At 31.3% G+C, this 14,510-nt stretch overlaps 4 protein-coding genes across 4 annotated transcripts; 2 read left to right on the top strand and 2 right to left on the bottom strand.

Annotated features, from left to right (window-relative positions):
- The first annotated feature begins 517 nt into the window (after nt 1–517).
- LOC124841157 (chalcone synthase-like) lies at nt 518–2,020 on the top strand. Its single transcript, XM_047317372.2, has 2 exons — nt 518–770; nt 853–2,020. The coding sequence occupies exons 1-2, from the start codon at nt 566–568 to the stop codon at nt 1,896–1,898; spliced, it is 1,251 nt and encodes a 416-aa protein (XP_047173328.2). The 5' UTR covers nt 518–565; the 3' UTR covers nt 1,899–2,020.
- A 1,609-nt stretch (nt 2,021–3,629) lies between these two features.
- Nucleotides 3,630–5,061, top strand: LOC124841203 (transmembrane emp24 domain-containing protein p24delta5-like). The gene is made up of 5 exons (XM_047317435.2): nt 3,630–3,714; nt 3,776–3,968; nt 4,337–4,546; nt 4,755–4,831; nt 4,917–5,061. Exons 2-5 carry the CDS (start codon nt 3,786–3,788, stop codon nt 5,059–5,061), a joined length of 615 nt encoding a protein of 204 aa, XP_047173391.1. The 5' UTR covers nt 3,630–3,714; nt 3,776–3,785.
- Nucleotides 5,062–6,189: 1,128 nt separating this feature from the next.
- Nucleotides 6,190–8,471, bottom strand: LOC124841162 (F-box protein At1g10780-like). The gene is made up of 4 exons (XM_047317378.2): nt 8,340–8,471; nt 7,125–7,868; nt 6,739–7,019; nt 6,190–6,651 (listed from the first exon to the last, which is right to left on the bottom strand). The coding sequence occupies exons 2-4, from the start codon at nt 7,864–7,866 to the stop codon at nt 6,415–6,417; spliced, it is 1,260 nt and encodes a 419-aa protein (XP_047173334.1). The 5' UTR covers nt 7,867–7,868; nt 8,340–8,471; the 3' UTR covers nt 6,190–6,414.
- A 771-nt stretch (nt 8,472–9,242) lies between these two features.
- Nucleotides 9,243–12,358, bottom strand: LOC124841154 (putative plastid-lipid-associated protein 4, chloroplastic). Its single transcript, XM_047317368.2, has 6 exons — nt 12,023–12,358; nt 11,627–11,740; nt 10,266–10,361; nt 10,100–10,174; nt 9,752–9,819; nt 9,243–9,588 (listed from the first exon to the last, which is right to left on the bottom strand). Exons 1-6 carry the CDS (start codon nt 12,302–12,304, stop codon nt 9,516–9,518), a joined length of 708 nt encoding a protein of 235 aa, XP_047173324.1. The 5' UTR covers nt 12,305–12,358; the 3' UTR covers nt 9,243–9,515.
- Nucleotides 12,359–14,510: the final 2,152 nt, after the last annotated feature.

Here is a 14,510-nt window from a genome sequence, read left to right as displayed (position 1 = left end):
TCCGGTATTAGTTAATCATGTTTTCTTACAAGAATTAAGATAAATAGTAATTAGAGGTATTGGACTAAGATTGGATCGAAATTAAGGTTTCACTAATCTCAAACTCATGGTAGCTGATCACGTTTACTGTGCATTTATTATCATTGTATTGAATTACTGTACAAATATTTTACTGATTTTAGCATAGGAGAACCTTTGGCAGATATCCCTCCATACGGTGGAATGAAGACGAATACTTGATCTAGGTATCGGACGGCTTAGAAGAAGAAATTGTACAAATATTAAAGTAACTTGAACTCGTAATTGAACTCGTAACTAAAACACTTATGTATTTTTTTTATGTGCAATGCATTATTATATTTAAGTGAGACAATTAATAAAACAGAATTATTTAAATTTTTTGAAATGAAATGAAATTACAAAGTTTTAGTATATCTAATATGGAATTTGTTATAATTTATGAATACAGGAGAGTAGGAGTCTATAAACAGACATATAACTTGCTCTCTAAGTGCAGATATCTTACAAAATAACTATATTTGTTTCTTGTGTTTGGTTTTAGGTGATGGATCAATCTCTGGGCTCCAACAAAATGGCATATTTGAAGGAAGTACGAGAAAGAGAAAGAGCTGGTGGAGCCGCCGCCATACTAGCCATTGCCACCGCAACTCCACCCAACTGCATTCACCAAGATGACTTCCCCGATTATTACTTCCGAATCGCCAACAGTGATCACATGACTCAACTCAAGGCCAAGTTCAAGCGCATATGTAAGCTCAACTTTCCACCACCACCATCTTTATCATATCATCTCTTTCCATATGAAATCAAATGTGTTGGACATGCAAACAGGTGAAAAGTCCATGGTGAAGACACGATACACACACCTCACTGAACAAATCTTGAACGAGAACCCCGAGTTTGCAAGTTACAGAGCATCCTTGGATGCACGACAGGACATACTAATCAAGGAAATTCCGAAGCTTGGGGAGAAGGCGGCGTCCAAAGCCATCGAAGAATGGGGAAGAGACAAGTCCCACATCACTCACCTCGTCTTCTGCTCCTACGCGGGTATGGACATGCCAGGTGCTGACTACCAACTTCTCAAGCTCTTGGGCCTCAAACCATCCACCAAAAGATTCATGTTATACCACCAAGGTTGCTACGCCGGCGGCGCCGCACTTCGTCTAGCTAAAGACCTAGCCGAGAACAACGTTGGAGCACGTGTTCTGGTGGTGTGTTCCGAGATCACGGTTGCCGGATTTCGTGGACCCTCCGAAACCGACGTGGAGTTGTTGGTGGGACTGGCACTCTTCGGTGACGGTGCTTCATCTGCCATCGTTGGATCCGACCCAGAAACATCCACGGAACGGCCCTTGTTTCACATTGTGTCGGCATCGCAGACAATATTACCGAACTCGGAGGGTGCCATGGAGATACACCTGCGCGAGATGGGACTGACATTCCATCTGAAGGACAGTGTTCCGATGCTAATCGGAGACAACGTGGAGAAAATGTTGGAAGAAAGCTTGAAGGCAGTGATCGGGGTGAGTGATTGGAACTCGTTGTTCTGGGTGGTGCACCCTGGTGGTCCTGCAATCTTGAACCAGATAGAGGAGAAAGCTAGGTTGAACCCTAACAAACTGAAAGCTTCTAGAAAGGTTTTGAGTGAGTATGGGAACATGTCGAGTGCATGTGTGTTGTTTGTGCTTGATGAGATGAGAAGGAAGTCTGTGACGGAAGGAAAAGGCACAACTGGTGAAGGATTTGAATGGGGCGTTTTGCTAGGGTTTGGCCCTGGATTGACCCTCGAGACCATTGTTTTGCACAGTGCCATTGTAGACTCAGCTTCTGGTTATGGAGTTTCCCGCCATTTTCCAAAGCTGCTGCATATGTGAACCATTTCTCATGCCTTATTTAACGTTTCTCTCATGTATGTCTAAAACAGAATAAAACATATGTAATAAGATTGTCCCATGATAACCCTGTATTTCTGAAAAAAGATGTTTTTACATGTTTGCAAATATTTTCATATTTTCATCTCATCGATCGTCCTTGTATCCTTTTATCGAATCCTAATTTTTGTTAAGAGATGGAGAGTAATCAGTTTGATAACTATATATAGATAATTATAATGGAGTTTTTGTGAGGGATTCATAGAAAAGATTTAACAATAGTGAGTCAAAACACATAACAAATTAAGATTACCTTCTACCAAAAACTTTAAAATAATATATTAGTCTTCTTTTTATGTCACTTAACATTATTATGTCTACTGAATATAAGATTTAAACTCGTATTTAAATTTCTAATAAATCTCGGAGATATAAATTCATAATAGAAAATATACATAAAAAAGTAAGAAACATTTGTGTATTATTTGTTCAAAACAAATTTATATGGTATTTAATCTGTTTTATGCAATTAATTAATGGCTTTCTAGTTTTATCATTTAAACTTCTAAAATTACAGATCATGGTGTACTTAACAATTTATAATTAATTGAAGATGTAGCTCATTAGTTATTTTTGGTAATAAAAGCTATATATTTTTTTCGTACCAAAAATATCATATATATCATTACACGTTTCCCATAATTATCGAACAATATTATAAATTGATAAAATGTAATAATTAACTTTCTAAAACAATCAAAGTTAATAATAATAATTTGATAAAATGTAATAGTTTTATAAAATATTAAAGTTCTGTATAGTTGGAACCGTAAAATCTAAATATTTATTTATATATTTTTTTCCTACAGCCAACAGGGCCACCTTAATAAGAGAAAGAAGAAAATACACTAAAATTAATTGGGGAATAATTAAAGTGGTTTCACTACTCTTATTTAAGACCAGACAATAGGAAGAAGTTACAAGCTACTTTTTCTCCCTTCCAAAATTTAGTATTTTATTATGTTTTTCCCAACTTGCCCTTTGTTATAATAAACTAAATTAAGAGTGATTGACAATAAAATCTCAGTTAACCTTTTATATATATATATATATATATATATATATATATATATATATATATATATATATATATATATATATATATATATATATATATATATATAATAAGATTTGAATTCTAAACAGTCAAGAAAGATAACCTGTTAATCATTTATATTTTACTTATATTTTAATGTAAGTAAAGTATTTCTAGTTATTTAAAATTTAGAGAATGTTTTTTTAAAATTTTGGTACATTATACAATACCAAAGAGAATCATTTTAAAGACGAATAAGCTTTAAGATTAACATGAGAAATTAAATTTGTCGATTTTTCAAAAAAAGTAATATACTTAACAGACATAAAAAAGATAAGTGTTCAATTAATTTTCATAATTTTCCTAAGTGTTAAAACTAACGATAAAAGAATATTCACTATTAGCGTGAATTTTTTCAATCATTCGATTACATATATATTTTTATAAAAGCTGTTTAAATGAAAAATACTGAAAGAGTACATAAAACAAGTTTAGATCTAAGAGAAATAGGAGATAACAGACGTAATGGAAGAAGCAAAGAAAGAATAATAATGGATGATAAGAGAATAGCTAAAAAAAGAAGATAAAAAAACAGAAACTAGAGGAGACAAGGCAAGAGAGGCAGTTACAGATGTTACATGTTACTACGTTGTTGGTCACATCAGAAGAAACTTTGCTCTTCAAATCAAAACTGGATCCATCACAAGCTGACATTGATTTCACGTTGTAATTACAAAAATTTGATCAAACAGTGTTTTTTGTGTATGAAGAATACATAGCACAGAGATAATATCATGTCAATGTTGTTGCCACTCGTCTTCTTCTTCTGCTTCTTCTTCTCGACCTCTCGCGCATTATGGATAACGATACCAACCGGCGGCACCAAGTGCATTTCCGAAGAAATCCATAGCAACGTCGTCGTTTTGGTCCATTACGCTCTCGTCGGTGGTACCCCCAACAGCACCATTTCCTCCAAGGTAACGTTTTTCGCACACCCTCTTCCTCTTTCTTTCCTGGGTCGCCCTTCAAATTCAATTCTCTTCCGCCCTCTCCATACACTCATTGTTGTTTCCACTGTTTTGACCTGAACGCATCCATGCATGCATATGAATGATTTTATATCGTATCTGTGTTGCTAGTTTCATTTCTCGTATGTTCTTCTTGTGATGTCTACGCTAAATAAATAACTGCGTTTCAAATAAGAAAAAGATTCATGAACACCTTGTTTACAGAAATTGTGCAGATATATTGTTTCTATGTTTTTGGTATGTGAAAGGATGAATTAGAACGATTTTTTAGCCATGTTTGGATGAAGGACATTTGTCATATAATGTGTTTTGTTCAGGTGTCATCACCATATGGAAACGAGCTTCATCACTTAGATAACGCACGGGTGGGTAATTTGGCTTTTACAGCTCGAGAGAGTGGACTGTACCTTGCATGCTTCTGGGTGGATCGTAATGATCGAGGAGGAGACATTATTTTGGACCTTGATTGGAAAACTGGAATTGAAGCTAAGGATTGGGATTCTGTTGCTAAAAGAGAGAAGATTCAGGTAAACCATTTCATCTAAAATCAGTTAACATGATTTTCGTTAGAAGTATCAAATTAACTACTTAATCAGAGAAGGCTAATTTACATATAAAGTAGTCCAAACCTTATTTTATAAACCGATTTTGTGGAATTGAATTAGATTTAAAAGTCCATTTTTTATTAATTTTAGACAAATTTTCGTATACATTTGATTTGACATTGATGGCTAGGGAGTAGAGCTTGAGTTGAGAAGGCTAGAAGGATCGGTGGAGTCTATCCATGAGAATTTGATGCATCTGAGGGGAAGGTAAGTTTGATAAATTCCATAGTAAAATGTGTTGCAGAGAATTTCTGATGTATGATATTTGTTCTGTTTTGGGAAATTGAATCAGGGAAGCAGAGTTGAGGAACCTGAGTGAATCAACGAATGCGAGAGTGGTGTGGTTTAGCTTTTTGTCCTTAGGTGTCTGCATCACAGTTTCAGTTTTGCAGTTGTTGCATTTGAAGCGATACTTCCACAAGAAAAAGCTTATTTAGATGCTGCCAAGCTTTTTTATTTTATTTTAAAGAAGGAATTTTCTATAACTAAGGCATTTTCATGAGCTTTGCTTCTTTCACAAGTGGTGAAATTGTTGCACCTTGTCCATAGAAATTTGCTTTGTCTGGTTTGAATTAACTTGTAAAATCACATTTAATTTGTGAACTTCAAATGTAGAAAGCACTACTGATTGATGATAACTTCTTAATTGAAGTAAACATTTGGTTCTGAACTTCAAATGATTGCTTTATGATTTGTACGTGTTTATGAAAATGTTAGAGACGAGAACTTTTAGAAACTGAGTAAAAGTTAATTTCAACTTAACAAAAATAGGTTAGTTAGAAAACTAAAACATGGAAGGATTATTTTGACTTTACTTTTTCTAGAAGTTGTTGAAAATTTTATATAAGATAATACTATGATTTATTAATTACTTTCTTTGGAAAAATTAGCTGCTGTGATCGACTAACCTATATTCGTTTGACATAATATAAAATTATCATAAAGAAATAAATTTTTATATTTAAAAAAGAAGAGTACAAAATAAGAAAGAATAATGCAAAAGAATGTAAAAAATTTGTATGTGTGAAAATATCTTTTTTTTTTATTAAAAAAGAAGTACAAAAAAAATTGAAGTGGTGTATTTTAGAAAAGAAGTAAAAAAAAGTAACATTAAAGCTGGGTCATTGGCTGATTTGTGGGTTGGTCCAATAAAACTTAATTTGGGTCATTTCTTGCTTCACCTCCATTATTTGAAATAACCTGCACTGCTACAAATTTTTGTATTTTAGAATATAGAATCCCAATTTAGAATATAAAATAAAAAATACGTTTTGAATTGTATAATACGAAATACTTTTTTTCTCCGGATTGCACTTTTTGAAATTCGAAAAAATTGTATCATACATATTTTAGAATAGAAATTAAAAAAATACATTTTTAATTATATAATTTGAAATATAAAATTTAAGAGACTGTAGAAAGAAGTTGCCCTATAAAGCATTGGTTGAGCGTAGTCAACTTTATAAGGAATTGACCATTGGTCAAGGGTTGGCTCTTAAATGTAATGATGCACAAACACTAAATGTAATGGTGCATTATCATACCAATCAACCATAGCCATAACATCAAATGAATTGCATCAAATTTAAATTTAGCTTATCTTAGAGGAAAATATGGTAGCGGCATTATTATCTTGTACCCAAACTGGTAAACTGGTAAAGCCATTCACTCCCCAAAATGGGAGGTTATCAATTTTCAAAAGACAATCAAAATCATAAGCTCCTCAAAATTGAAATTGGAAACCAGCACGCAATCTCCTGCATTAAAAATGCAGAAAGATTTTCTAATCTTTATTCTATTCGAACTATCTTGTGGTTCATGTATCTAAACCGGCAAATCTCATCAAAAAAATCATCAGCACTGTTATGAGTGCTCTTCATCTGAAGAATCTTGATAACCATGGTCCTTAGATTTTTGCCGTATTTCAACATGGATTCAAGAGTATTCATTTTTTGTTCAGCATTTAGTGGTGATCTCACTGTGATCACAACCTCCTCCAAACATGGAATTAAAAATCCCGGATCCACCTGCAGATGAACCATCTTCATTAGATTAGATTACATAAAACAACCTTTGTCAGATGAATAATATAAAAAATGTCATTATAAATTTACATGTTTCAGACTGTTTCTCTGACAAAGTGCTGCAAACATGGCTCCATGGATGTCAAATTTGCGCAGGTGGGGATGGCTGTTGAAAAAATCAACAAAATCAACCTCGGGAAAGGGTTGAAGAGCCTCGAAGTTCCCAGTGAATTCCACCTTCATAAAAAGATGCTTCACCTCACTTGCCAATTTCAGTATTTTGCATATTGCATCCCAGCACCACTGAACCCCCCTCATAGACAGGAACTCCAAAGCTGGAAGGTTTCCAAACTCAACCATGTAAACTCTCCCTGGAATCAATCAAAATGAAAAGAGGAGAGAATATTAGGCTTACTAAACAAAAAAAAAAAGGCCAAGAAAAGGAATGTATAAGAATGACTTTAAAATTCAACTACCTGCACTATTGGATATTGAAAGATTCTTCAAATGCTGGGATTCAGGAACCCTAATCCAACTACAACCTTGTACCTCAAGAGATACAATTTTGGATGAGGTTAGTGTCAGTGAACAGTTTCCCAAACCATAGAAATCCAGTTTACACTGCTCCAAATAGGGAAGGTCAATTGAGATTGATCTAACCCCTTCACAGCCAAGCAGTACAAACCTTCTCAGATATGGGCATGACTGAAGCACCGCAACCAATGCAGGTTCCTCCAATCTTACACCAATCATTTCTAGTGTCCTAAGATTGTCAAAAACATCCCATTCCGGGGAACGTGACATTAAGACACCCCAGAGTTTGAGACATTTTAAATTCCTTGCTGCACCAATGCAATCCAATTTTGAAGGGCCTTCGTGGTAGGATTGTTCGTCAGCAAGGTTGTCCAATCGAAGCTCAAGCTGTGAAAGAGATAGACCAACTAGTGATAGCCATGAAGCAAGGCCAGAAGATGAGAAGGGGCTGTATACAATTAGATGGTCTAGCTTCACAACTGTTGATACCATTCTTTTCACAACCTCTTCCGGACTCTCACCAGCCGAAGTGTTATCAAGCGAGTTGCGAGGGAAGTACAGATTTCTGATGTGAAGCATCGACTCCTTCCATCGCTTAGAAACACAATTACAACAAGCCACATCGCGAGCATTACAAATACGTGACAAGATGCATTGAAGAATGGCATCAGGGAGAGAATCCATAGCTGAGGGTAAAAAACACAAATAATTGTCGGTGGACAGATTATAAAACATCTTTCCAAAACAGCAACATGAACAAAGAATAAAGAAAAATTAAAGACTCTCGTAATTATTTTAATCTCAATTATCATTTACATCCTCGGTGCTAGCTCCAAAAATCTTAATTTTTCAAAGACTCGAAAACCAACTTGTTACAAGAAACAGAGTTGAACACCGGTCATGTAAGAATTATGTGTACGGATAATGTAAATTCTAATTTCTGAAGCAATGCACATCATAATAGAGAGAACATAGATGAGATTTAAACATTATATCATAATTACGGACAGAAAACTAATACCAGATCTCAGAAATTGATTGAAAGAACTCCTTCGTATGAGTATGTATAGAACTAGTAATACATCAGACTCAAAATTAACAACTTTTTTATAGTTCAGCAAGACTGAAACAAAAAAGCGGTCTAAGAGACAGCTTACGGATTGAGAAATTCAAAGAGAATGAAGATCCGATCTTGGGGGCATCGTCACCTTTTGGGTATGCGGAACGTCTCAGGGGGAGAGAGAGATTTCGAAAATGTATTGAAACATAAAATGTTGTTTTGCCTTATAAGCTAAAGAATTGGAGAAGGAGGGTGGAATGGAAATTATCCCGCTTCTTTTTTCGAGGTATTTCAAATTTTTTTGACCGTTCAAACAAATTCAGTGCTAAGAGCGAGGAGGGTATAATAATAAATACACTAATACGTCTAAGAATAAGAATATGTGTATATTAATAAAAAAAAATACTTGATAATTCTAATAAATATGATACACAATAATTTCGTTTGTATATGATGCAATTATGCAGACTGTATTTTTAATTTTAATTTTTTACTATATTTTTTTGAACTTTCTTTCCAAAATATATTTTATCATTCTTTCTGAATTTCCTTTTATATGTATCAAAAGAAAGGAAGGGAATATTTAAAAATAATACTAGTAAATTTTAACACAGTGATTATTAAATGTTAAATATAAATATTAAACATGTATTTCTTTCCTTTTCTTTGTTTCTTTTTATTTCATTTTAAACCATGTATTTCTTTCCTCTTCAGAAGAAAATCTTGTTTAAGATATGTTTATTAAATATTGAATACAAACATTTTTTCTCTTTTGCAAAATTTAGAATGTTAACAAATGATATTATAATGAATAAATATTGGATCTGCTACAGTTAAAGCATTGATAAATAAATAAACAGTCAATGTTTGGTATATAGATAAATTCATATATGTATTCAAATCAATCCATTAGACATCAACTTAGCATGGAAAAAGAAATTAGCTAGTATGAAGGAAATCATATCTTCTATCGTCAGAAGATCTATAGCAGACAAAAATGTGTATAGAAATATTAATGGTTGATTTTGTTTTTATTTTGGTGACCAACCTTTTTACTTCAACCTTTTTATTGGAGGTTTTAAATCCATAAACATAGTTAACCATTTCTTTTGAATCATACATTTTCCCATATATAGTACAATATTACAAATTTCAAGGGGTGAAAGAGTAGATCTCATTTGGAGCTTTAGATTGTACTCATACTACTTGCTCTTATCTCTTTATACAGAAAGTGTTTGAACACAAGTGTTGCACTGCAATCCTGACAATGCCATTATACAGGAACTCTGTAAGATGGATCCACCATTTTCAAGATGAACAAGTTTCCCTTATCGCCTCTTGATACCCTGTTACATTATTATGACAAAGTATGTGAATGAGTTTTTGGTATCTATAGCAGCTGTCAGGAAAAAACAGTTACAATGGAGATAAAAACATCTTTTTCTCCTAAAAGAATAAGCATGGATCCAACAAAAACATTCTCTACATGTAACATAGCCGGCAACTAACCTCAGTTCTTCATCCAAATATGTTATTTCCAGTTCCCCACGAGCTCTTCCGGGAGCTTTAATAGGTATCTGCATTTGTACATTGTGATGGACTAGATGTTATTTCAACAGGGCAGAAATATACATACACATTACTCATTCATTAGGGCACTTCACCAGTTCCAAATTAAAGGGGTAGAACACTGAGACTAATATAATGTCTATGGGCTTTGTTGGAGCTTATTAGACTAATGGAATTTGCAGAGAAACCTTTACAGAATTTGCAAAATTTACTCCCTCCTTCTTAATCTAATGTCAGCTAAAATAGAATTCCAATGATAACTATTGAGACTCTGAACTGAATACTCACAATGCCTCCAATTTTGAAAGTATCAAATTTTACGGCCACTTTCCTTGGATTTAGAGGTGTTAAATCCGCTGTCACCTACACAATATTGACTTTTTGTTTACACAAGCAATTGCCAAAGTGAGAATGGATCAAGAGTGAGAACTTGTCCCAATTTCACAAGTTTTACCTGGTTGAAGAATGGCCAAGATTCCATATTTTGGGCCCTTAGAGTATCCACATTGATTGCCTGATAATTTGTAACTGATCTCAACAACTTTGGTCTCTATCATTGCATTAATGAAAAAGTTAGGTGGCAAAAAATTGGTAGATGGAAAGGGGGAGAAATTGCTTCTTCTTTTTTAAATCTATTACAGATTTATCCAATCTTGTAAAATGAAAGGGAACAATAAAAGTAAAATAGATATTTTGGAATTTAGTGAAAGCTTGTTAAAATATAGGTCAAGTATCACATAAGAACAGTGTTGTGGACTTCCTTCAGTATAAGTACAAATTCAACAAACATAGAGAAGCTAGTTTTGATACTAATGCTAGATGGCTAGTAAATGACTGAATAAATGTAATCATGTATATTGACAATTGTATGATCTAAACTATAGACAAAGTGGGGAGATCCATGTACCATTGTTAATGAAGGCATAGAGCTATAATGGCAGCTTCTTGAATATTCTACCTCAGAGCTTAATCATGTATATACTGGTTAATATTATATGTTTGTATCATATTTTATAAAGAGAAAACAATTAGATAGATAATTTAACTACTGAACAGTATTAAATAGACAATTCCATTCTGGGGGGAATTCAAAAACCAAAAAAAAAAAAGAAAAAAAATCTCTCTAATTTTCAGGTGGTTGTATATTTTTTCTACAACTAAATGTATATTTATTCAATGAATACAAAACATTTAGGATATACTATTATTATGAACTCTCCAAATCAAAGATTAAGGTTTTTGAACTTCATTTAATGCATGTAAAGTACAGGAGTTGATTATATCATATCTAGGGTAAAACTTTATTCTCTTAAATTATTACTCTTGTTAGATTTCCATCCTCAAATATCAAATTCAACATAGTATACGTAAATTTATCACAACTCATTATGAACAGAATTCAAAGTGCGATCTGCAATCATGATTCTGTGCTCCAAAAATAACATGTGAACACAGAAAACAAGGAAACAACCTGCAATATGCTTGCAAACATTATATGCATCATAGTATATAATATAGATAGGAGTCGGTAAATGCATGAATTGAACTAAATTGTTGTAGAATTGAATTGAAATATAAAAGTGGGTTCAACTCAATTAAACTGAGGTTCAATTTAAAACCGTTTGGTTGAGGAGTAATTCAACTTTAAAAAACTAAACTACAAGAACAGCTCAGATAAGTTTTTTTCCAAAATAGTTCATTTTTTTTATGTAGTTATGTTTAGTTTTATTTTGCTTGACTAGCCTCAATTTAGATGATTTATCACAGGAATATAACCATAAACATGAATTTAAGCCAGGGAAAAAAACTGTTTACCTTGGTTTGCAAAATTGACTGCGATGTAGTGTATATAAGCTCCCACTTTCCATCCAGTAGGTCAGACTTTAGGGGCTCCTTTATTGGACTAACTTTCTCGAGTTCGCTAGCAATCTATTTAGACAAAAATTGCACGAATCAACAATAAAAATGCAAGTGAAGTTGAAAAAACTGGCCACAATTCTATTGAGAGAAAACTAATCATAAAAACCCACACCATTATATATCAAAATTAGAATTTCACAGAGTAAACTAACGTAGAGTTTCATGAACAAAGTAAGCAACACTAAGTGGTTAAACAAAACAAAAAACGTAGAGTAAATTAGCTTTCATTGTTCTAGACAAGGCTTAATTGAGGAAATGAAGAAAGCATGACATGAAAGACGTGCAATTAACCTGATCAACTGCTTGCTGGTCTTCGAGAGTGGCCTCAGCCCCTCGATCAAGCGGTTCAATGGCCTGAAGGAGTTCTTCCTTGATGATCTTGGCATCTTTCCGTTTCTTCAAGAAAGAAGGGAAAAATGAAACCTTTGCTCTCCATTTGTGTGAGAGAGGAAGATGGGTAGTGGAAGGTGTAATTGGGAAGTGAGAAGAAGAAGAAAGCTTTGGTGCATGGAAATGGGGTAGTGAAGATGTGGTGTTCAGAGTTGAAAAGAAGGAAGGAGAAGATAAGGCCATGCCTTAGTCAAATTACACCTTTTTTTCTCTTGCGCCCTTTCTTTCATAAACAAAACATTTGTTTATTAAGATTAACTGTCTACCTAAAGAATGATACAATATAAGATAATTCTTTAAATAAAATCTTTAATTTTTGTGAAGTATGAAAAATATTAAAAAATAATTAAATAATGGAACTACATATTTTATTTATCTAGCTATTTTTTATATTATTAACAAATTGTATAACATTTTAAATTTATAATTAATATCTTAAAAAATATTTAAATCATTATTATTTAATTTAGTGATATAATTTTCATTTATGCTTTTAAAATTATTATAAATATATTAAGATAGTATGTTAAGTAAACAATTATGATATATAATATAATTAATGTTAATAAAATTATCTAAAATTTTGTTTTATTGTATTTTATTTTCTTAAAACTGTAAATACGTTTTATAGGTTCCATACAAATTGATGTTATGGTTGAAATTTTTTTATTTTTAAATTTATTGAATTTTTAGACTTTTTTTTATATTTCATTTACATTTATGTAAAAAATGTTATATTTCATATTTCATATCTAATTTCTTAATTTATTATGATTTTAGTATATTGATTGTCTATTCTAAGTAATTTTATCATAAGGTTTTCTTTAGTTTTCATTTCAGTATTGACATTTTGACTCCAAACATAAAACTTTTATGTCAATTATTTATAGATATATGAAGAAGGAAGTTTAATGAAGAGACAATATTAATGATATTTAAGTTCAATTTAAATAAAAGATTAATATTAATTTTAAATCCAACTATAATTTATATATTTCATTATATTTTTCTTTATGCCAATTTTTTACGAGTTCTAAGGAGACAAATAATATTAACGAGATTTCTGTCCAATTCAAATAATAGATTAATACTACTTTTATTTTTAAGTAATGTGATAATTGATTTATGAGTTTTTTTTACTTTATATAGGTTGCTTATCTTACTATTTTGGTTTAATGTCTCAATATGTCTCTATTTTCATCCAGAATTTCAAATAGGTCCTTTTCTTTTTCGGAACGGCGTCATTTCAATTTGACGGAAAGGTCCTATTTGATTCAATTTTACAAAAATAAGGACTCAATTGAGATACAAAAAAAAAAGAGACCTATTTAAAATTCTGTATGAAAATAGGAACCTATTAAGACATTAAACCTATTATTTTTAATTATTACGATTTCACTTAGATTCACATTTAATAATATTTTCTTTAAGAATAAGTCTTTTATAAGTACATGCAATCTCTTTTAGGCGAAAGTATTTTCAATCATGAACATTCTTTTCATACAATTATTCATTTTGAGAGAACACATTATTTTAATCCTTTAATAGAAACACTTTTGATATAACGATACTAACAAAAATTATGATAATACCAAAAAGTGTTTTGAAAAAAAATATATAGCAATGTAAATATAAAATGATGATAGAAAGAATCATTAAAATATTCAAAATAAAAGGATTGTGAATATTTAATAGGATTGTAAAAACATTTTAGAAATAAGTATTGTTTGCTTTTGAATGAAAATAAAAAAACTTAACTACTAAACAATAAATATTCAATAAAAAATATAAAATATGTTAATAATGAAAAAAATGATAAATTAACTGATTATTTATTTGAATACTTTCTCTTTCAACTTATGTTAATTTGAATTTATCATATGTTATTTTTCAGTTAAACTCGTCTTCTATATAAAAAAAACATTAAATGATATATTGGATTTAAACTCTGATGAACCTATGTCAATTTATTTTTTATTTTTTTATTATCATCTGTAATATAGTTTTTAAAACTCTCAACAAAAAATACAATAAAAGTTATATGAAAACTTAAGATTACATTAATTCATCTAAATTATATTAAAAATATATATTTAATATTATTAATGAAAATAATAATAGCCATGAAAGATATAGATTTAACTAATTTGTATTACTTTCCCTTAACAAGTAATTGAATTGAATTTAAATACAAATTATAAATGTTAATTAGATTGATTGACAGCATAAATAATTATTTGCTTAAATTTGACCAGAAATAAATATGAAAATTTAATTTAAACTATATGTATATTTTTAAATAAAAAACTTGTATTTTTTTCTATGTATGTATGTCTGTAAAGAAAATTAAATTGTTCCAAATACCTAACAGAAGATATTTATTACTCGT

The sequence above is a fragment of the Vigna umbellata genome, chromosome 5 (genome assembly GCF_029865625.1).
Source record: "Vigna umbellata cultivar VRB3 chromosome 5, Vumbellata_1.0, whole genome shotgun sequence".
NCBI classification, from domain to species: domain Eukaryota; kingdom Viridiplantae; phylum Streptophyta; class Magnoliopsida; order Fabales; family Fabaceae; genus Vigna; species Vigna umbellata.
This window is presented reverse-complemented; position numbering and strand designations above follow the sequence as displayed.

Bases quoted from the DNA above. Each gene is read 5' to 3' on its own strand.
- LOC124841157 (XM_047317372.2), top strand. From the start codon at position 566: ATGGATCAATCTCTGGGCTCCAACAAAATGGCATATTTGAAGGAAGTA. The intron at 771-852 runs GTAAGCTCAACT...ACATGCAAACAG, and splicing joins GGCCAAGTTCAAGCGCATAT to GTGAAAAGTCCATGGTGAAG.
- LOC124841203 (XM_047317435.2), top strand. From the start codon at position 3,786: ATGTCAATGTTGTTGCCACTCGTCTTCTTCTTCTGCTTCTTCTTCTCG. The intron at 3,969-4,336 runs GTAACGTTTTTC...TGTTTTGTTCAG, and splicing joins ACAGCACCATTTCCTCCAAG to GTGTCATCACCATATGGAAA. The intron at 4,547-4,754 runs GTAAACCATTTC...ATTGATGGCTAG, and splicing joins CTAAAAGAGAGAAGATTCAG to GGAGTAGAGCTTGAGTTGAG.
- LOC124841162 (XM_047317378.2), bottom strand. From the start codon at position 7,866: ATGGATTCTCTCCCTGATGCCATTCTTCAATGCATCTTGTCACGTATT. The intron at 7,020-7,124 runs GTAGTTGAATTT...GATTGATTCCAG, and splicing joins TTCAATATCCAATAGTGCAG to GGAGAGTTTACATGGTTGAG. The intron at 6,652-6,738 runs GTAAATTTATAA...GTTCATCTGCAG, and splicing joins AGAGAAACAGTCTGAAACAT to GTGGATCCGGGATTTTTAAT.
- LOC124841154 (XM_047317368.2), bottom strand. From the start codon at position 12,304: ATGGCCTTATCTTCTCCTTCCTTCTTTTCAACTCTGAACACCACATCT. The intron at 10,362-11,626 runs GTAAACAGTTTT...ATGCAATGATAG, and splicing joins AGTCAATTTTGCAAACCAAG to AGACCAAAGTTGTTGAGATC. The intron at 10,175-10,265 runs GTAAAACTTGTG...AATATTGTGTAG, and splicing joins CTTGGCCATTCTTCAACCAG to GTGACAGCGGATTTAACACC.